Source organism: Siphateles boraxobius, unplaced genomic scaffold, assembly GCF_051911475.1.
Source record: "Siphateles boraxobius isolate OS27281-9 unplaced genomic scaffold, OSU_SipBor_1 3, whole genome shotgun sequence".
Taxonomy (NCBI): Eukaryota; Metazoa; Chordata; class Actinopteri; order Cypriniformes; family Leuciscidae; genus Siphateles; species Siphateles boraxobius.
Genome location: NW_027508919.1, coordinates 9,343,376 through 9,362,172, shown reverse-complemented (window position 1 = coordinate 9,362,172; position 18,797 = coordinate 9,343,376). Strand labels below are relative to the sequence as shown.

General features: G+C 39.4%; 1 protein-coding gene across 7 annotated transcripts in view; it reads left to right on the top strand.

Moving 5' to 3' along the window:
• The window catches only part of lingo2 (leucine rich repeat and Ig domain containing 2), a 356,001-nt gene extending 337,703 nt beyond the window's left edge, over positions 1 to 18,298 (top strand). For 4 of the 7 annotated variants that reach the window (XM_077247798.1, XM_077247800.1, XM_077247799.1 and 1 more), the window contains one exon: positions 15,390 to 18,298. In XM_077247798.1, coding sequence (XP_077103913.1) covers positions 15,402 to 17,249 — 1,848 coding nt within the window. In that variant the 5' untranslated portion in view covers positions 15,390 to 15,401 and the 3' untranslated portion in view covers positions 17,250 to 18,298. Of the gene's footprint in view, positions 1 to 3,326; positions 3,495 to 3,902; positions 3,957 to 15,389 lie in introns of those variants that run through there. The other 3 variants (XM_077247803.1, XM_077247804.1, XM_077247802.1) reach the window with 3 other exon arrangements.
• Positions 18,299 to 18,797: the final 499 nt, after the last annotated feature.

Sequence of the window (18,797 nt, the reverse complement as noted above, 5' to 3'; positions counted from 1 at the left end):
GAAACGATATCAGAAGCTTCTGACTCCAAGGAGGAGGTTGTGGCTATGTAGCCAACTGGCCATGTAGCAGTTGAAGGGTAGGATTTGTCCTGAGACTTCAAACCCTCAAACGCAAAAACACAGGATGGCCTGCTTTGTGGGAGATAGAAATCTGAAGTACACGTCCTTCAGGTCGAACGCTGCAGACCAGTCTCGGGGACAGAGGATTCGAAGATGCATCTCTGCGTTAGCAACTTGAACGGAAGATTGTAAAGGGCCCGAATCAAGAGTCGCAGGTCGAGATTGGCCATGACATTGGCCATGACCCACCACCTTTCTTGGGTACAACGAAGTAAGAGCTATAGAAGCTGATCTTCATATCGGCTGGAGGAACCGGTTCAATCGCACCCTTCGACAATAGGAGTGCGATGTCCACGCGCATGACAGGGCTCATTCGCTCAACACTGAAGTGTAACGAACAGTGCTAAACTTGGGTGGTCGCCGGGAGAAATGAATCTTACAACCGAGTCTGATGGTACGGAGGAGCCGACTGGACCGGTTGGAAAGCACTTTCCACGCTTCTACGAACCGGGCCAGGGAACAAGAGGTACCACAGACGTACCCAGGGTGTGGAAGCGAATTGGAGGACAGGGACCCGGCTCGGAAGGCCCGAAGGCGGCCCGAAGCGGGGTCTGACTTTGGTGCACAACACTTACCTGTCTCCACGTGACGGCAAATTCCTCAGTTCCTAGGTCCCAAGAGGGCCAGACTGGAGATGTGTGACCCTGTAAAGCCTTGCACCCCTCAGCCCCTCTTGTATCGCCAGCTGGCAGCTGGGTGTGGTTCGAGGCCCCGGTCACGCCTTCTCACACACACCCAGCTGCCAGCTGGCGATACAAGAGGGGCTGAGGGGTGCAAGGCTTTACAGGGTCACACACCTCCAGTCTGGCCCTCTTGGGACCTAGGAACTGAGGAATTTGCTCTTACTTTTGAGTCAGGTACCGCTGGAACAGTAACCATCTGAAGAGCTTGTTCCCCCATCCCTGGGTGGCCTGTGTCAGGGATGCTTGGCCTTACGCTTGCCACCTGGATTGGCAGCATCTGACACAGGCTGATGTCAAGTCATCATTTCCAGAAGTCAGCTCACCCCCGATGCTGCAATCGGCATCCTACAATCCTGTCTGGATGGTCCCCAAATGAAGTGGATGGTCGGTCCATTACAGAGGGACCAGCGCGCCCAATGGGGGCTCCACCGGCAGCGGTGTTATAGAGTGAGGGGCCAACAGGGATTGGTTACCAGGCGGGGAAGCCTCACTATGATCCTATGATCACCCATCCCACACGGCGCCGTAGTGGGGCGTGGTAGTGGGGACTCCACATTCACGCATGAAGGCGAGTCTCGATCTCAACACCGCGATAGGAACTATCCACAAAAGCTGAGAGCTCAGAAGCTCGCGATCACCGCTGCACTCGCGCTGTAGAACCACCAGCACTGGGAGAGTCTTCCAGAAGAACACCGACACACTCGCTCGTTGAAAACTTCAACACTCTTCAGAGACATCAACACCGTTCGGCTCCGAAGCGAAAGACAAACTGGTGCGTGCATCCACTTCCGTATTTATACCCTAGATTTAGATCTCGCATGCCAATGTGCATTGGTTCATTTTAACAGTACGTGAGCGACTGAAAGGGAACACTTTGTTTTTAATGGATTTGTGGCACAGGAACACGTGATAGTAGACTGAGTACTGCAGGACTGAAAATGGTTGTACACCATTCAGAACTGATTTGCGAATGCCTTTTAAATTCTAATTTAATCTAAGTCCAATTTGCAATTTAATTTAATTCCTAAATTTGAATTGAATTTGAATGGAGGTAGAAAACAGGATTCAGAAGTGCAGTTTGAATTTGAATGTAAGGAAGAGGAATTAAAAGAAAATAAAAAAACTTGTTTGAAAGTTTTAGGTAAAGGCATTTAAAGGTTTATAGATATAGATATTTTTACTGATTCAAATTATAATTACGTGTATATAATAATATAATACCTTTAAATACCTTTATTTAATAAAACATTTCTATATTAGAATTCCAATTAATATTTAAAGGCGGATTCATTTTTGTATTTAATAAAATAAATAACATTCTTTTCTTTATTTTTGTTGTTGTTGTTGTCCTTCCTCCAAAGCTATGGACAAATGTAAAGTCTGTCATGGGAATAAAGCAATTTGACATCAATTTTCCAATTCAGAATTTTGCAGTAGCTCAGTAATACTGTATGTCTGCCATAGGAACATTATATTCCAACACTGTGTTACTGAAAACAGCATTAATATTGCAGCTTATCACAGTCTTGCTATACACTCAGCTTGGTGATTCTGAGCACTGCTGTACCGATATTGAGCACTGGGCAAGTTCCTTGTCAGTAAATTGCCAACAGATGGCAGATAAAAAGCAAGCCTGTGTGCTTACCACACCAGCACTGGATTTCTTTTGCGACAGGTGCAGCTGTTTTCCTTCAAATACTGTATTAAAGTTACTGGCTGCAATATATTGACTACTATGACAGCCCTTATTATACCACATGATACGGCACTGGAGTTCATCCAAGTTGATTATCTCAGTAACTCCCATTAGAAAAAATACAGCAATCTATCTGCTGTATCGCATCAACCACAAATGTATGCAAAAGAATCACATGTGACATCTTTAAAGAATAGGACGATTCATCTGTCATTGTCATCTCAACACCAAAATCCCTGTTTACAACCATGTGCCTGTTTCACTTCCGTTTGACTAAAGACACACTTTCCAAAAACCATAACAGATCCAAATATTAGATTATGGGCCTGGTCTTGGTGGCGTTATCCAAACTGCAGACATGTGTCCTCTTGTTAATACATAAAACCGAATTATTTACTCTGCACAGGTATCTAGGCTTACTGATACAATTAATATCTATTATTCATGGATTATTAAAAAGCAGCTGTCTCGTGGATGTAATGGACTATAATTGAATACGTTTAACTTAACTTTTTTTTCCTTAATGGCTCTCAAATAAAATGCTAATCTCTGTTTAAGTGATTGATATGCAGAGAGAGTGTCTCTAATACCAGCAACATGCATAAAAAAGATTAACAAGACACTCATACACTTCAGCCTGACATCCTGAATATAAGAAGGCCATTGATTCTTAATGCTACTAAAGAGGCTCACCACAAATACATGTCAAATGTGAAACATTCTTTCAGATAAATGATGTTTTAGTGGGAATATTGTATTGACTTAAGGTTAAAGGTTATGTGTTTTTCGACTACTCTTGTCTGTTTGTGTTGAAAGAGGGAGGGAGAGAGGGCAAGAGAGAGGGAACGTGGGAGGGAGCGGGGAGGAGAGAAAAGAAGAGAAGTCTTAGCAGATGGACATGGAGGACCATTCTGTGTTTGAGCTTGATTCCAACTGGGATTAGTGAGAGCTTGTCAAAAGCACTGCTCGGGTAGGATGAAGAGACGGAAAAGTTGGTATGCTGCTCCTTTCATTTGATTATGAGTTTTTTTTTAATTTGCACTTATACCAATGATAATGGCTCTGGTTGGGATTGGATATCTCTAGCTGGCTCTTTCTCATTTTAGTCTTGAGTAAAGGGTGTGGGTGAGGGAGAGAGATAGAGCAAGGGCTTTGTTTTGAGGGTGCAACCTTGTTGTTTTGAAGCATCATTAATGTCTGATGCCTCTTGTTTCATTATTTCTGTAGTTCATTCCTTTGGAAATGTAATAGCATACCCTACAAAATGTCATTTGAAAGATATTCTTCTCACGTGTGTCGATAAATCCGGGGGAGGGAAGACTTTATATGAGAGGCTGCATTATCAGAATCTAACTTTCCAAAATCTAACGACATTCAAATCAGTTCTGTACTATTTTGTTCAGGGATGTAGGGAGGCTGTCGGTTTCTTGTGCTGTCACTCCTGCTGGGTAAAGTAAGTAAGTGTGATGATCATGCACCCCTGAAATTCCTAATATAGTCCAGCCCATATTTATGACTAAACCTCTTCAGCAAGTGAGTGTGCACACACTGACCTCATAACACACACTTCAACTTCCCACACGGCCCCAGCCTTTCCAAGACTACACAGGCTATACACACGCTTGCAGTTGCTTCCTGCTGACACTCCAAATGTATTCATGCTGAGAACAGAAGGCATCTGTTTCCTCTCAGTTTTTTTTTTTTTTTTCAAGTATTGGATATGCCGGCTGGCTTTGTTGCTGTCTGTAATAACCAGCCGCTTTAATGCTACCTTCGGGAAATTAGCATAATCACTCATGCTATAACATTAGACAATTATTCTTGTCTTCCTCTCACCTATATTTTTATTTTTAGATGTTTTTAGGACAGTTTTTGCATTTTTCAGAACCTATTGTTGACTATTCTTGTCTGTTTGTGTTGAAAGAAGGAGGGAGAGAGGGCAAGAGAGAGGGAAAGCGGGAGGGAGCAGGGAGGAGAGAAAATACCTAATGTCTTTTTTTGCTGCCCTGTTGACAGAAGTTGGGGTATTTGGGGTATGTGGAACAAATAGTTGATTAAATAGGAACTGTTGGGCTCAGCTAAAAGAAAATAATAATAATTTGGTTAATAACTTATGTTTTTGTATTAAAATGTATAGTGTTTTACTACATCACAGATTATGTCTAATTGATGGCACTGTTGTATGATTTCAAAATTTAGATATATTAATGGGCCATTAAGGGGGATCCAGGCATTTGATGTTTAAAACTAGCTACCTTTCATGTTAAGTTAGATTTATGTGTAAAATATATAGCCTAATAGTTCTCACAATAAAAACACCGGATATGTATCTCCACTGCTTCAGTAGAAGTCATTAGAGCACCAAAGTGTAGGCTACTTCATTTGTGGAAAGTGCTTTCCTGTACTTCCTGTATCTTGAAGATATCTCTCAAGGAGCACTAAGAAAGTCACCATGTTCATAAGAGGCCCTCCACTCCAAATTGTATTATCAGAATGCATTTAAAAAATGGGATGGAAGGTGAATTGTGTGGCACATGTGATGGCGGACCAGGCTGTCCTAAGCATTCAAGTGTTGACTATTAGCTTTAAAAGGTTAGTTGTGTATTGCTTGCACTCTGTATATTTCTGTCTTTCACTCCCTCTGCCAGTTCAGCTGCTGCTGTGTGTTTATCCTTTTTTTTTAAAGCATTTTACGTAGCACATTAACTTGATGAATTATATTAACTTGAGCAACCGTGGGGAAAATACGCTTATGACTATCATTTTGAGTGGTGGTCGAACGGCATCCAGAAGCCATGAATTCTCACACCGTGTCCTAACCAGATGCGATGTGATCAGATTCCAGCGACAAGCAATTTGCCTATCCACACCAGAAGCGACGGGAGATGTGTCTAAATCAATCAAAACCCACAGCCAATCAGAACAGCGTGTGGGCGGGCTCCCGTGGCAAGTTCTATTTTCTGCGACATCGTGCTGGAGCAACAAACACAAAGTGTGGCAATGATAATCTCAGGTACTGTTTATGTGCTTTATTTTGTGACTTTTTGAATATCATTTAGTGCTCCCAGCTTTGTAGCTGTGAAAGCAACAATGGACAATTCACCTCAGATCTTGAAATTAAACAAATGGAAACAAGAACGTTCAAACTGTGAACAAACAAGTGTTTTCTTGTTTTCTTGAAATGCCGTCAAGATTACTCTCTGGTGCTGTGCACTTGCCGTGAGAGCCCACCCACACGCTGTTCTGATTGGCTGTGGGCTTTGATTGATTTTGACGCATTTTGTAGTCGCGTCGCTTCTGGTGTGGACAAGCAAATTGCTTGTAGCTGGAATCTTATCGTTTCGCATCTGGTTAGGATACGGTGTTATACTGTAGGGAAATACACCTTTTGAAAGAAAGATCTGCCATGAGCATAAATGTAAGTTCAATAATCTCCCCACTTGAAATTAATTAATTAATTAGTTGTAATTGTTTTTGAGGGCACTCTGTTCCTTTAACCTTTAGCGCTCAACAAGCACATTTTTGATGGTCCTAGTCTAGTCAGTGTCCTCAAAGGCTTACAATAACTTATGGAATAAAAATATTTATTTAATAAAAATGAATTGTTGTTTTTACATCACTGACGCCAAAAAGGCATTGTAGCCAAACGTAACGCACCATTTTTGAATTCTGGTCATGAATGCATGGTAGACTTGATATTGGCAGCCTCTCACAAAAATAACTGCACATGGGTTTGGAAAAGCGAGTGTAAATAAAGGCAACAATTACTATTTCTTTAAAACATACCTATATGCTTAAAACAAGTTAAACTAATTTCACTGAATAAATAACATTAACATTCGCATTAAGCGTTTTTGGCTGGCCTCACTGAACCTGATAGTAAAGAGAGAAAGAGCAGTTGAGTTTCACTCCTACAGAGGGTTATCTGTGAGAGGAACAAGAGAAGCATCTCTCTCCGTCTATTGCTTTATCACTAATTAACGTTCCTCCTGATGAGCTCAGTGTGAAGCGTATGGTTGGTCGCTGCATAATTTGAGGGGTTTTCAGATTCTGCCTTTGATTCTCTCAGTCAGAGATGTTGATCCCACCTCACTTCCTCAGCGGGGGCGGGCGATTGTGCTGCCGCAGCAATTGGAGCCTCTTACATGGGGTGCTGAAAAACTGTAAATTGCTCTTCAGGGCTTTTTGTTACCCAGCATGAAATTCACCTCTCAAAACAGATAAATAAATCAAGCTCCATGTCAGGCACAGTTTTTCAAAAGCAGAGTCATCAAAAAGTATGCAATTTACTATCCCATCAGTTCTGTCCCATTAAGAAATAAATCAATGTTTTTAAAATGACTGTAAAAAAAAAATACTTAAGGTTTTTATTGTGCTTATGCTTTTCATTATATTTTTTGTACAATGCAGATCAAAAGTGGGTCTGGGGTTCAATTTTATTTTGTTTTTCCTTTTTTATTCAATTTAAACACCTTTATAATAATCATGTTAGTTGATCTATAATGCGCACCATAATAGTTTGCACCACGATTAAGAGAATCGCATCTGTCGGATTTACATCAAGTAAATTCATCCATTTCTCCCGAAATACATTAAAGTGTCCGGTAAACTAAAGGAGAAGAATAGAGTAAACTTTATAGTTTTCTACACAATGTGTATCTAATATGAACACTTCAACAAATTATAGCCTAATTGAAAAGATTATTATTGCAGCTTCCATTGACATCAATGTCTGAAACCTAAAATAAACATTATGTGGTTGAAGACACTGAATAGTTGTGATATATAAAAAGCACTGAGCGTGTCCGTCTCTGGCTCAGCACCAGCCAAAGCCCAAAAGCACGTTTGAATTTAGCAGTGACGCACTGAACATTGTAATCACACGGGTGTGATTGTATGCGTCAAAGGGTTAAAATCAATCGCGTTTTGGGATTGGAGGGGAAATTGAAACACCACCTATTAAAGCATCCAGCTTTTACTAAAGGACAATCCCAGTTAAATTTATAGTTTTGCTTAGGATATTTTGAATTAAAGGACATACCCTTTGCCATGTCAGTCACAGTGGATTAAATAGTTATGTATTTAGGAATCAGTGGGCTTAGTATTGGTATTTTCAATGTATGTGCAGACGTGCTTATGATTGGATTATGTATAGAAAGTCACTTTGTAATTCTGAATCAATTGTTGGAGAAATGGATTTTTTTTGTCAAGGGGCCACTGGGGTTTCCTGTCCACTTCCATGAACCACTGCATGTGGTGTTTAACAGCCTTCTGGTGAGCTTCTCAAATGTTAACATTATTGAACCAGCGACAACACTGTTAAAGTGGATAATAAATGTGACATCATGATATCCTTATACTGTAAGCCAACTGTATTCTTTCTCAGCCCAGAAGATAACATTTTGATAAAGATCTGTGGAGTTATACTTGAAGATGAGCTGGGAGAAACTCTTGAGGGATTCTTCTTTGACTTCTTATTACCATTAGCTGTGATGATATCACACAAGCCCACTAAAATATTAAGGGTTAGATGTTCACCCTTCCTCTTCCTTTTAACCTGCGAGTTAATTACATCTTTCCTTTAGGGTAGCATCGTTCGAAGATATAAGACTCATTAAAATGAAGAAAGGATTTAATCATTTTAAAAATTGGACTGATGTAAACTTACTGCTGGGACAGGGCTGGTAAACAAAGACGTCCATGCCAATGCTCATTATGTTTACCGGAATATTTTAACCCGATTCTGTAAAATTCATACGTGTTCACATAGCGCTGCAATTGTTAGAGTAAGCAGATAACAAACAACCTACACTCACAAGGATGGAAATCTTGTCTTTGTTTCAACATGATGTCTTTTGAAAAACACTAAAAGTGCAGAAAAACAAATGCTATTTTTAGAATGTACTTTTAACAGCTGTTTGTGAGAGGTGGTTGTTTCTCTTAAGATTCACTTCCGACTGAGGGAGGTGTGTATGCGTTAATATGACTGGGAGGAAAAACAGGATGGGTCTGGATGGGTCTGGATTAGCCGTAGAAATCATGAGTTCCTTTAGCGGAGTCTTAGCGAACCACTGTGTAAAAAGTAATATGGAATAAATAAAGAATATTCAGGATTTAATACAAGTTAAGCACAGTCAACATCTTTTATGGTATTATGTTGATCATACAACAAAAAATAATTTTTAATTTTGTTCCTGTATTTTCTGGAGAGAAAAAAATCAAATGTATGGTAAAGCACTTTCAATGGAAGTTAATGGGGCCACTTTTTGGTGGATTTAAACAAATCTGAAGCTATTATTTTATCAAAACGCTTGCATAATTTTATTTTAAAACTTTTATTTAAAGGAGTCATGACATGGATTTTTATTAATATTTTAATTTTGTTCCTTGCGGTTCAATATGTTAATAAAGTTATTTGCACACAAAAAAACATATATTTGGAAAAAACATAATTTACAGACAAAGCATTATGAAATCATTTACTAAAAGTGTAAATTGCAGGTTAACCACCACAACCAATTAATGTGTAAATTAAAGTGCTCAATGTGTATATATTTAAACATTTCTGTCTTAAAATGCGTTAAAATAACATTTATTGGGGTTTCTTCAAAGGTAGCATGTTTTGTTTTTTTTACCATAACTGGGTGATGACGTCATAAAAGGGAGTAGCAACCCATACTCTGCTAGATTCCTACTGTTTGTGGCTTGACTATGGACAATTTTGAACCAGTCAGGTGTGAGAGAGGGGAGGAAATTGCCTGAAATCATGGCCCTCAAAGAGTTATCAATGCTTGGTGTGAGGAAAATGAGTGGAGGGTTGGTCAGGTGTCCTGGTGAGTAGTTAGAGCTAGCCTAGGTTAACCTGGTGCTAATCCGGATAACAGGGAACAAGCCAAAGTCTTTTCAAAATCTTGTCGTCATGTAGAATAGCAAGGAGGGACAACAACTGAAGACATTATTAACTTACATGGTGTTAGTAGTCCTAATCAGAGCTGTAGAGATGCACACACTGCACAGGCACAATGGCGCTTTTGTTGGCATCTGCAGACAGAACGCGATATTGCGTGTGCTAAATCGCAACTAATTAGCGATGCTCATTGTCAGAAAGAAAAAAAAAGATCAATGTCACTATGGCTGTGTTTGACAGGTGTTTGTGTGGGCTATGCCACCCAATGGAATCAGCAGTGGAGAGTATGTGCTGCAGTGAGATGAATGCGTTTTGGAGTTTAGTGGAGCAGCTCGACCCACGACCAGCAAATCTGACGTGCCTCACGCAGCATCCTGGTTTTGACGCATGCTGCCTGAACCCGTTTGTTTTGCGAATAGCTTACTCTCATTTCAGGCAGGATCACGGTCCTCTTGAGGCCAGCACACACGAGAATGTTTACAATTTAGTTATTTAATTCATCAACACCATTTTTGCTAGCTGAGTTAGGTCTCCAATGTAACTGCTAGCCTACTTGCCATTAGACTAACGGTAACTCTAGGCTTGGAGTCCCTTTTATGACGTCACACCCAGCCTAGTGGAAAGCAGAGGGAGTGCTTAAAACCACTGTAAAAAGTAACAACTTTTCATATTATATTCAGAATTTTGGTATAAAAAACATACAAAACAATGGTGGGCGGTTCTTATCTTTATGTTTAATAAGCACATTGCATTATCTTCGTGAAAAATGTAACCTGAAATTTACACTTTAAGGTTTGGGATACAGCTGTTGTCAGATCCTATACAGTTTGCTGATTCATCTTCCAACAAAATGTTTCTTTGCGAACTCTCCATTACACTTTGCATTGTCTATAAAAGAAAATGATTCAAACAAATGTATAATCTGATCTGGGACACCATTAAAAGAAACTATCCACTTGTTTCAGACTGAAGTCTGTACAGAGACGCAAACAATCTGTTTAATCTGGACATGTCAAAGCGAACATTCTTTCATTCTTCCATTTGTCCTGTTGTCCACAGACTCAAGTATGTGGATTTTGTCAAAAACTTAAACTGCATACTGTATCCAGTGTAGACAGCGTCGGTGATTATAATGGGTTTTATTTGCTTTTGATGTTGATCTTGAGGCAGTCAAATGAAAATGTATTTGCCAGTGTGTCATCACAGATCCCACAATATCAAAATGAGCTGTTTTTGGAGCTTGATTAATGCTTTGTTTATAATGAGGAGGATGAAATATGCTTTGCAACTTGCAGGATGTTTTAATAGTACAAACACCTCTGATATGTCAAAACATCAATGAAAAAAATTAGATTTCTCAGGTCATAACCCCTTTAAGCTATAAAATCCGTTTTATAAGGGTTTATGGTGTTACCAGTACAACAAAATTGTTAAATTATATATAAATGTACACAGAAAATGTCAGTGAGTGAGTGTTATTTTTTCATACAATAATCATATTAACTTGCAATTTATTTGTAGTATCTTTTGGCTAGACTATTGAAACCATTTTAAAATTTGCAGATTCGTCCGATTAACATCCACAAAAAAGAACCGCACTGTAACCTAGATTTTTTTACAGATTTTTTTAAGTTAAGTAAGTAAGAAAAGGAGAGACAAATGGAAACTATTTTAATGGCAATAAACATTATACTGCAAATGCTGTTGATTGAGCTTAATTTAAATGCAAATTGAGACATGTCTCAATTTACATGCTAATATGGGAGTGACCATGCATGCAACCGTTTCTCACATGCCATATTCTTTCCGCATGATTATATTTCATTTTGTGTAATTATTCCAGAGCTTACACTATTTTTCATCCCATGATCCCTTTACCTTATTCAGTTGCTGGCTGTTTAGAGAGATAGTATAACTATCAGGGTCTTTTCAGGGCTTTTTTTTTTTCTTAATTGTGAAATTTACAAAATATATCTCCAGCTTTCACAGAGCCTTTGAAGAGTGTGGTCATCACATTAGGTTTTCCACATCAGAAGGACCAAGAGAGTCTCTGAGTGGAGATATAGCACATCCTGGCTTGAAATGACATTTGTTGCTTGATTGCACAGGAGTCCAGTTTGTTATCTAAAGCCTAAAACTGCCAGGGCAAAAGGCCGGAAATGATGGAGAGCCCGTGTAAGGGTATTATACTTGGTTCTAGTCTGGTTGATAGAGCCAGGGAGGACCATTCACACACTTTAAGCCGATCACAGCCCAGTCAGGACAAAATGCATGTCCCAGGCATTTAAATGGTATCTTTCTCTTCCTATCTCTTGTACAGGCGTACTCATGTCAGCATATAGAAGTGAATGAAATGATTGGCAAATAAATACATTATGATGTATTCAAAATAACATGTTATTTATGAAATGGTCAAGTTAGTTTTTTTTTTTATTTAGTTTGCACTGAATGTCATACCTGGCCTTGTTTACTGTCTTTATACACGTTCCTGATCTTAGATTGATTGATTAATCTTTTTTAACCAAAGCCAAAAAATAGTTTGAAATAATCTTTCATCGAAATTACTTTTCAACCTTTCCGCTAATCTTAAAATTGCCCAAATTGGTTTGCTGGTCTGGCCTGGGGCCTCATTTATAACCATTGCGTACGCACAAAACAGGCCCTGAAAGAGGCGTACGCCACTTACGAAGCACAAGTTGTGATTTATAAAAACAAACTTGACGGGAAAATTTGCGCACCTGCACGCAAACTCTGACCCATGCGTACAAACATTTTGGAGATGGAGCAGTTTGGCGACACCGATGGTGAGCTGGAGTTAAATGTCTTTTTGGTCACTTTTAAATCTAAAGAAAATTATACATATAGGCCTACAGAAAGATAATACAAATATAATTTCACAAACCAAGCCTATCACATGAAGCAAACATCCGTCCCTTCTTAAATGTCCGCGCCAGCGAGTGTGTTTGGCTGTTTAGTGAAACTGACGCATAGCATAACGCATCTAAAACCGTAAATCTTCATTATAAGTCCTAATCATAAATACAGTTCATGTTCACAATTACAGTTTAAATAAATAAAACAATGATTTAAACTTTATTTTACTTCTGTTGTAAAGATTTAGATTAAATATGCCATTCTGATTAATGTAGTTAAACACTTAAATTACATGAAATCATTACTGAAAAGTTACAATTTTTTTTATATTCAGGAAATAGAAATATATGTTGTGGATGCAATGCTTCGAACACTTTTCCTCTTGCATGCTGTGTTTTAATGTTTTAACTAAAGAGATAATTGCTTATCATGATAATAGCAGATTGTCTGAGAAAATGGTTTCGTGCAAATAATGCACAACAAGGTCTATCTGTTTCCATTAAAAACATAATTTTAAAAAAAAAAACATAATAAACAAAAAAGGGGAGGGGGAAAGTGTTCTTGTTTTATCATACTAAGTCACATTTATTCCTGTTCTGTTTAGTTTCAGAGCATAATTACCAATGTAAATAAAGCCAGAAATAAACAGGACACCAAATACTTTTTTGTGATGATTAGCATATATTTTGGTCAGGCAAAACAGAGACTGTCTGAACAAGGCGCAGTATAATGTTTTTTTGTTTAGTTTTTTTTCCCCCTGTTTTTGTTTTGTTTCACTAATCATTCTCAGGCTAGAAGGAAAAAAATTGGTAATACTTAGACCCCTGTATGCATGTCCTGTCAATAGCACTATACCCGCACCCAATTAACCTGTTATGTGCAAGAGGAGACCATACATAAAGGTTGCGGCTGGTGATTTCCAATATGATTTGCTATTTGTGGATGCGTGGCATTTCATGTCATATAATGAGAGTGCATATACATATTATACAACTCGGCCAGGCTGTGTTTAGTGCCTGTGGGGTTTCTGCACCTCTTTCTCTCTGTTTAAATTTAGTGTGCCCATGACACACCGGATGAGGCGCTGTGTCTATGCACTTTACACAACCTGTTTTACAATCTGTCTGCTTCACTAACACACCCACTTACACACTACACAACTTTGAGCTTTGCAGATATTCATTTTTTCTACTCAAATATCACATTGTTTTATTTATCTTTGCCAAATGCTTAGGAAAAATCAAAAAAAAAATAATGTGTGTTTAGGTCATTAAACTATCTAGTTCATTACGCATTCCTGACATATTCATTTGTACTGTTCACTGAATGATGCAGTGAGTTTTGTCTTGTAATGTTACTTCATTTAGAAGATATATTGTCTTCATTTATTGTATTGTAATTGCCTGTGTAGAATTTACAGTGCAAGCTACAAATAGCCAGGGAAAATTAGGATCTAGCTCTGAAATGTTCAAATTACATTATAGTTCATTTAAATATTGTCTAAATTTACAAATGAACACCATTATAATGAATGGCAATTTTTTGATTGAATCTATTATTACTTATGTCCTTATTTGTGTTACTGAATCACCACATTAAGCAAACCTGCCCTCTAGAGGTCAAACTTTGGTGTGCATAGTTCAGACCAGATGCAATGTAAATGCAGAAATTACTATGACTGCAACAACGTACAAACAGCCATCTCACATTCAAAATTGACTATGAAACTGTATATTTACATAAACAATCAAACAAACATATGCACACTTAGTCACGCTGCAGGACATTTATGAAAGTGTCTCCACATGCATCATGTGTGAGTGCTTGTTTTCGCTGATGCACACAGGCAGACACCACTGTGACTTGACTGGCAGTGAGATATTTCACACAATGCTGTGTATGCTGAGCCAAAAAAACATCCCCCAACAATAGTAATCACACTGCCAGGGCTTCTAAAGTCAACATGAAGTGCCGTTCCATTTATTAATCGGACATATTTTCAGTTCAAACAGGACATTCAATGAGAAATATTTAAGGGTAGAGTTTGATTTTGTCCAAGAGGTGGTTGTTACCACAATAGAGCCATGTAGATGGAGAGGAAAGGTTAAAAATAAAATGTCAGCTGAGAAGTAAAGTTGTTTCAAGGAACTGAAAGTCAATACATTTTGAAGTTCAATAGAAGGTACAACAATTTCAATAAAAACAGTGTTACCTTTAATATCAAGGCCTTCATGAAGGTATGGGAATAATTTCTGACAAAGGACGGTCACAGGTAATCAAGGCTACAAGTTTACTAGAAACAGCACAGGTGTATTTCACAAACAAGAAGCTGCACATGTTTTAATGCCATCTGGTTGGTGTGTTTGGTATCAGATGCAGTAGGCTTCTCTTTAGCCAAAATAAACGTGCATAACAGAGTCTAGAAATAACTTTAATCCTGGTTTGTCTTACGTTTGTATACTGTATGTGTGTGTGCTCTACAATTCATTACTGTAGATGTACATTTGTTTAAAGTTATTAGGGAAATTGTGTTAGGAAAAAATCATACTTTTTAATGTTCAAGGCTTTTTATTTAAGTCAAGTTATTTGTGTAGTCTATGGTCTTTGTTCTCTAAGTAGTGCTCTATGAATGTTTATAATTTAGCATGTAATGAATAAACTGAAAACTGCAAAACCACAAAGAAATGTAATGTTTAGAAAGTACAAATTTTCAAAAGTACTGAACAGGCTGAGAAAGAAAAACAGCAGGACACCCATAGGGCTGTGAATTCATGTGCACACAATACAGATTCAATCAATGCACATACAATCCTACAAGCAAGAACTGAGGCAGTTCTCTTTTATTTTTGAATGGATACACCAATCTTCATTTTGCTCTCTTTGTTCAGTACAAACAAATGCATATCAAGTCCATTGAGTGGTGTCTCCTGCTGTTCTTGATGAAACCATTTTGTGTATTTAATGTTACAGAATACTAACCAGTATTGGTTAAAAATTTGTTGGTTAAGTAACCTTTTATTTTGCCATATTCATTATGGCTTCTATGCAATATAATATGTCAAGACATCTTTGTTCATTTACTAACATTTCATCTTTCTCTTTCTTTCAGAGCCATGACAGTATGGTGGACTGTTTAAATCGAATCATGCTGCACACAGCCGTGTCTTGCTGGCAGCCTTTGCTGGGGCTGGCCCTGTTGGCCGTGTTCGTGGGCTCCACCCTGGCCTGCCCCTCCCGCTGCGAGTGCTCCGCCCAGAGCCGCTCTGTCATCTGTCACCGCAAGCGCTACAACGCCATCCCTGATGGAGTCCCAATCGAGACTCGAATCCTTGATCTCAGCAAGAATCGCGTTCAGGCCGTCAACCCCGATGACTTTGCTGCCTATCCACACATAGAGGAACTGGACCTGAGTGGAAACATCATTGCCTACGTTGAGCCCGGAGCCTTTAACTCACTCTACAGCCTCCACTCACTGAGCTTAAAGAGCAACCGCATCAAGCTCCTTTCTCTAGGTGTCTTCTCTGGCCTCTCCAACCTGACAAACCTGGATATCAGTGACAACAAAGTTGTCATTCTGGTGGACTATATGTTCCAGGACCTGCGCAACCTCAGGTCATTGGAAGTCGGAGACAATGAGCTGGTTTACATCTCCCATCGGGCCTTCAGTGGACTGTTGTCACTGGAGAGCCTAACGCTGGAGCGCTGTAACTTGACGGTGGTGCCCACAGATGCCCTGTCCCACCTACACAACCTGGTGAGCCTTCATATGCGCTACCTCAGTATCAGCACTCTCCACCCCTACTCCTTCAAGAAGCTATTTCACCTCAGACACCTAGAGATCGACAACTGGCCATCGCTGGATTTGTTCCCCGCTAATTCTCTGCATGGCCTAAACCTCACCACGCTTTCCGTTACCAACACCAACTTGTCCGTTTTCCCCTACCAGGCTCTTCGCCACTTGCCATACCTCACGCATCTTAACCTCTCCTACAGTCGTATCCGAACAGTGGAAGGTGGCCTGCTTCAGGACCTGGTCCAATTGCGTGAGCTGAGGTTGGCCAGGTCTCAACTGGTGTCCATTGAACCCTATGCTTTCCAGGGTATCCGCAGGCTACGCTTGCTAAATGTCTCCCACAACCATCTTGATACTTTGGAGAGGGGTGTTTTTCATGCTCCTGAGGCTCTACAGGTGCTGTTGATCAACAACAACCCTCTGGTGTGCGACTGTCGTCTCATGTGGTTGCAGCAAAGGCGTCATTCCATTTCTTTTGGTGACATCCAGCCAGAGTGCAGCACTCCGGAGGGGATCCATGGACGCCCCTTCAAGGAGTTCAAAGAGACCCTGCTGTCCTACTACGTGACCTGCACCAAGCCGAAGATCCGTGAAAATCGGACTCAGATGGTGTCAGTGGAGGAGGGACAGTCGGTCCGTTTACACTGCAACGCAGAAGGGGCCCCGCTGCCCACTATTTATTGGGTCACCCCACGTCGGAGACACCTGACCAACAGGAGCCACGGCAGGGTGACGGTCCACAACAACGGCTCACTGGATATCAAGGCGGCGGAGGTTCAAGATGATGGTGTGTATATGTGCGTGGCCTCTAACACAGCGGGCAATGACACTCTTATGGTATCACTGGCAGTGAAAAGTCTGGGCTCGCTGTATGCCAACAGGACCCAGCATTACACAGATACAAGCAATGCCACTGCCAACGGTACCAACCTCCCTAATGTGACCTTTGGCCTTGATCTAAAGACCATCTTAGTTTCTACAGCCATGGGCTGTTTCACATTCCTAGGAGTGGTTCTCTTCTGCTTCCTGCTCCTGTTTGTGTGGAGTCGAGGAAAAGGCAAACATAAAAACAACATTGATATTGAGTATGTGCCACGCTCAAAGTCCAATGGGACCTCCGCTGAGGAGGCGGACCAGGGTGCTGGGCCACGGCGCTTTAACATGAAAATGATTTAAAACGTTTAAAGTAATACCAGTCGGAATTTACACAGATCGTGGTCTTACAAATAGTACCTGGAACAGGAATTGATCAGATCGATGCCAGGCAACTCAACAGTCCCTAAGATTCAATCCAGGCTTTGGTTCAGCTTGGACTTCACTGGATACGCAAAGGGAATAATATGTGTCAATAATAAACTATTTTCAATTTGTATGAAACCCTCTTAGTAAGAGGGGATGTTCACCAACACTCCAACACAAATTGTGTACAGAACCAATTTGTAAAATTCAAGTATTACTCTTATTTGCTGAGGCTCGCACATGCTTTCTCACTGCGACCAACAGATGATCGGGAATCTGTTCTCTCCCTCATTATCCTGCATATATGTACGTAATGCTCAGTTATGTATGTGTATGTTAACATGTATAAACACTTTCTTTTATTGCATTGTTCACAAAATGCAATTATCGCCAAAAATCACATTTCCCATGATTCAAAGGAACTGCTGTATGACCAAGCCATCGTCTCGCTACTCAAACTGTTTGAGGATGGAGGACAAAGGGCTTTTGTGGGTTTGAAATGTTACTCAGAGGAACGTGTATGCCGTTTGTCTACCCCAAGTTATTCTCCTGATATGAAGAATATTATATTTGTTTATAATCTGGAAAAAAAGAAGAGAGATTATTTATTAACAAAAGCCTTTACGTTCAAACTAAATAATACAAGGTGAAGATTTTCAAATGGTTTAAATTCATGATTTATTTCTTTGATTTTGATGTAAGTATACACATTAATTAACAAATGCCATTTTTAGTTGTGCTCTTGTCCATTTCCATGACTCTAATCCCTTATCTGGTACAAAATACAAAAGTCTCCATTTCAAGTCAAGCTACCATTATTATTATTATTATTATTATTATTCTTTCCTTTTCTTCCCTAGTAAGAAATTCAACTTTGTTGTGGTAGTTTCTCATTTTGTTGTTGAATCATTTAGATTGTAAACAGTTCAAAGTAAAAGAAAAAAAATACATGTATGTGGAATAAAGAATATTGATTTGTATTCTGATGCTGTATTTAAACAAATCTAATTTCATAAATTATAGATTTAAATTGATGTTATTGCACACTGCTAAGTACAGTGTTTCTTTGGATGTGGTATATTTGATATACTTTGAAAGACAATTTAATTACATATAATTTAATGGTTTGCATATAACTCTCCTGGCCAAACATTGTTAAGCAAGCTGAGGTTGAACTAAAGAAACTGGTTGAATCAGAGGAAATATAAGGATAAGATGAGACCAAATGCTGTTGAACTAAGATACTTTGCATGTTTTATCTCCAGAGCAGGAAGTACATGTTATCTAGAGAAAAATCTCTAGAAAAAGCTGTTAACCCTGTGACATGGGGGAAATGAGTAGGCAAGAAAAATCCATCATGCCACATCCATCCTACATCCATCATGCCGATGAACAATGTGTTGAGAAACACTAGGCATGACAATCACAGTGGGTGAAAGCACTAATTATACAAATTGACAAGGGAGAGATGTTTTTATTGCTTCC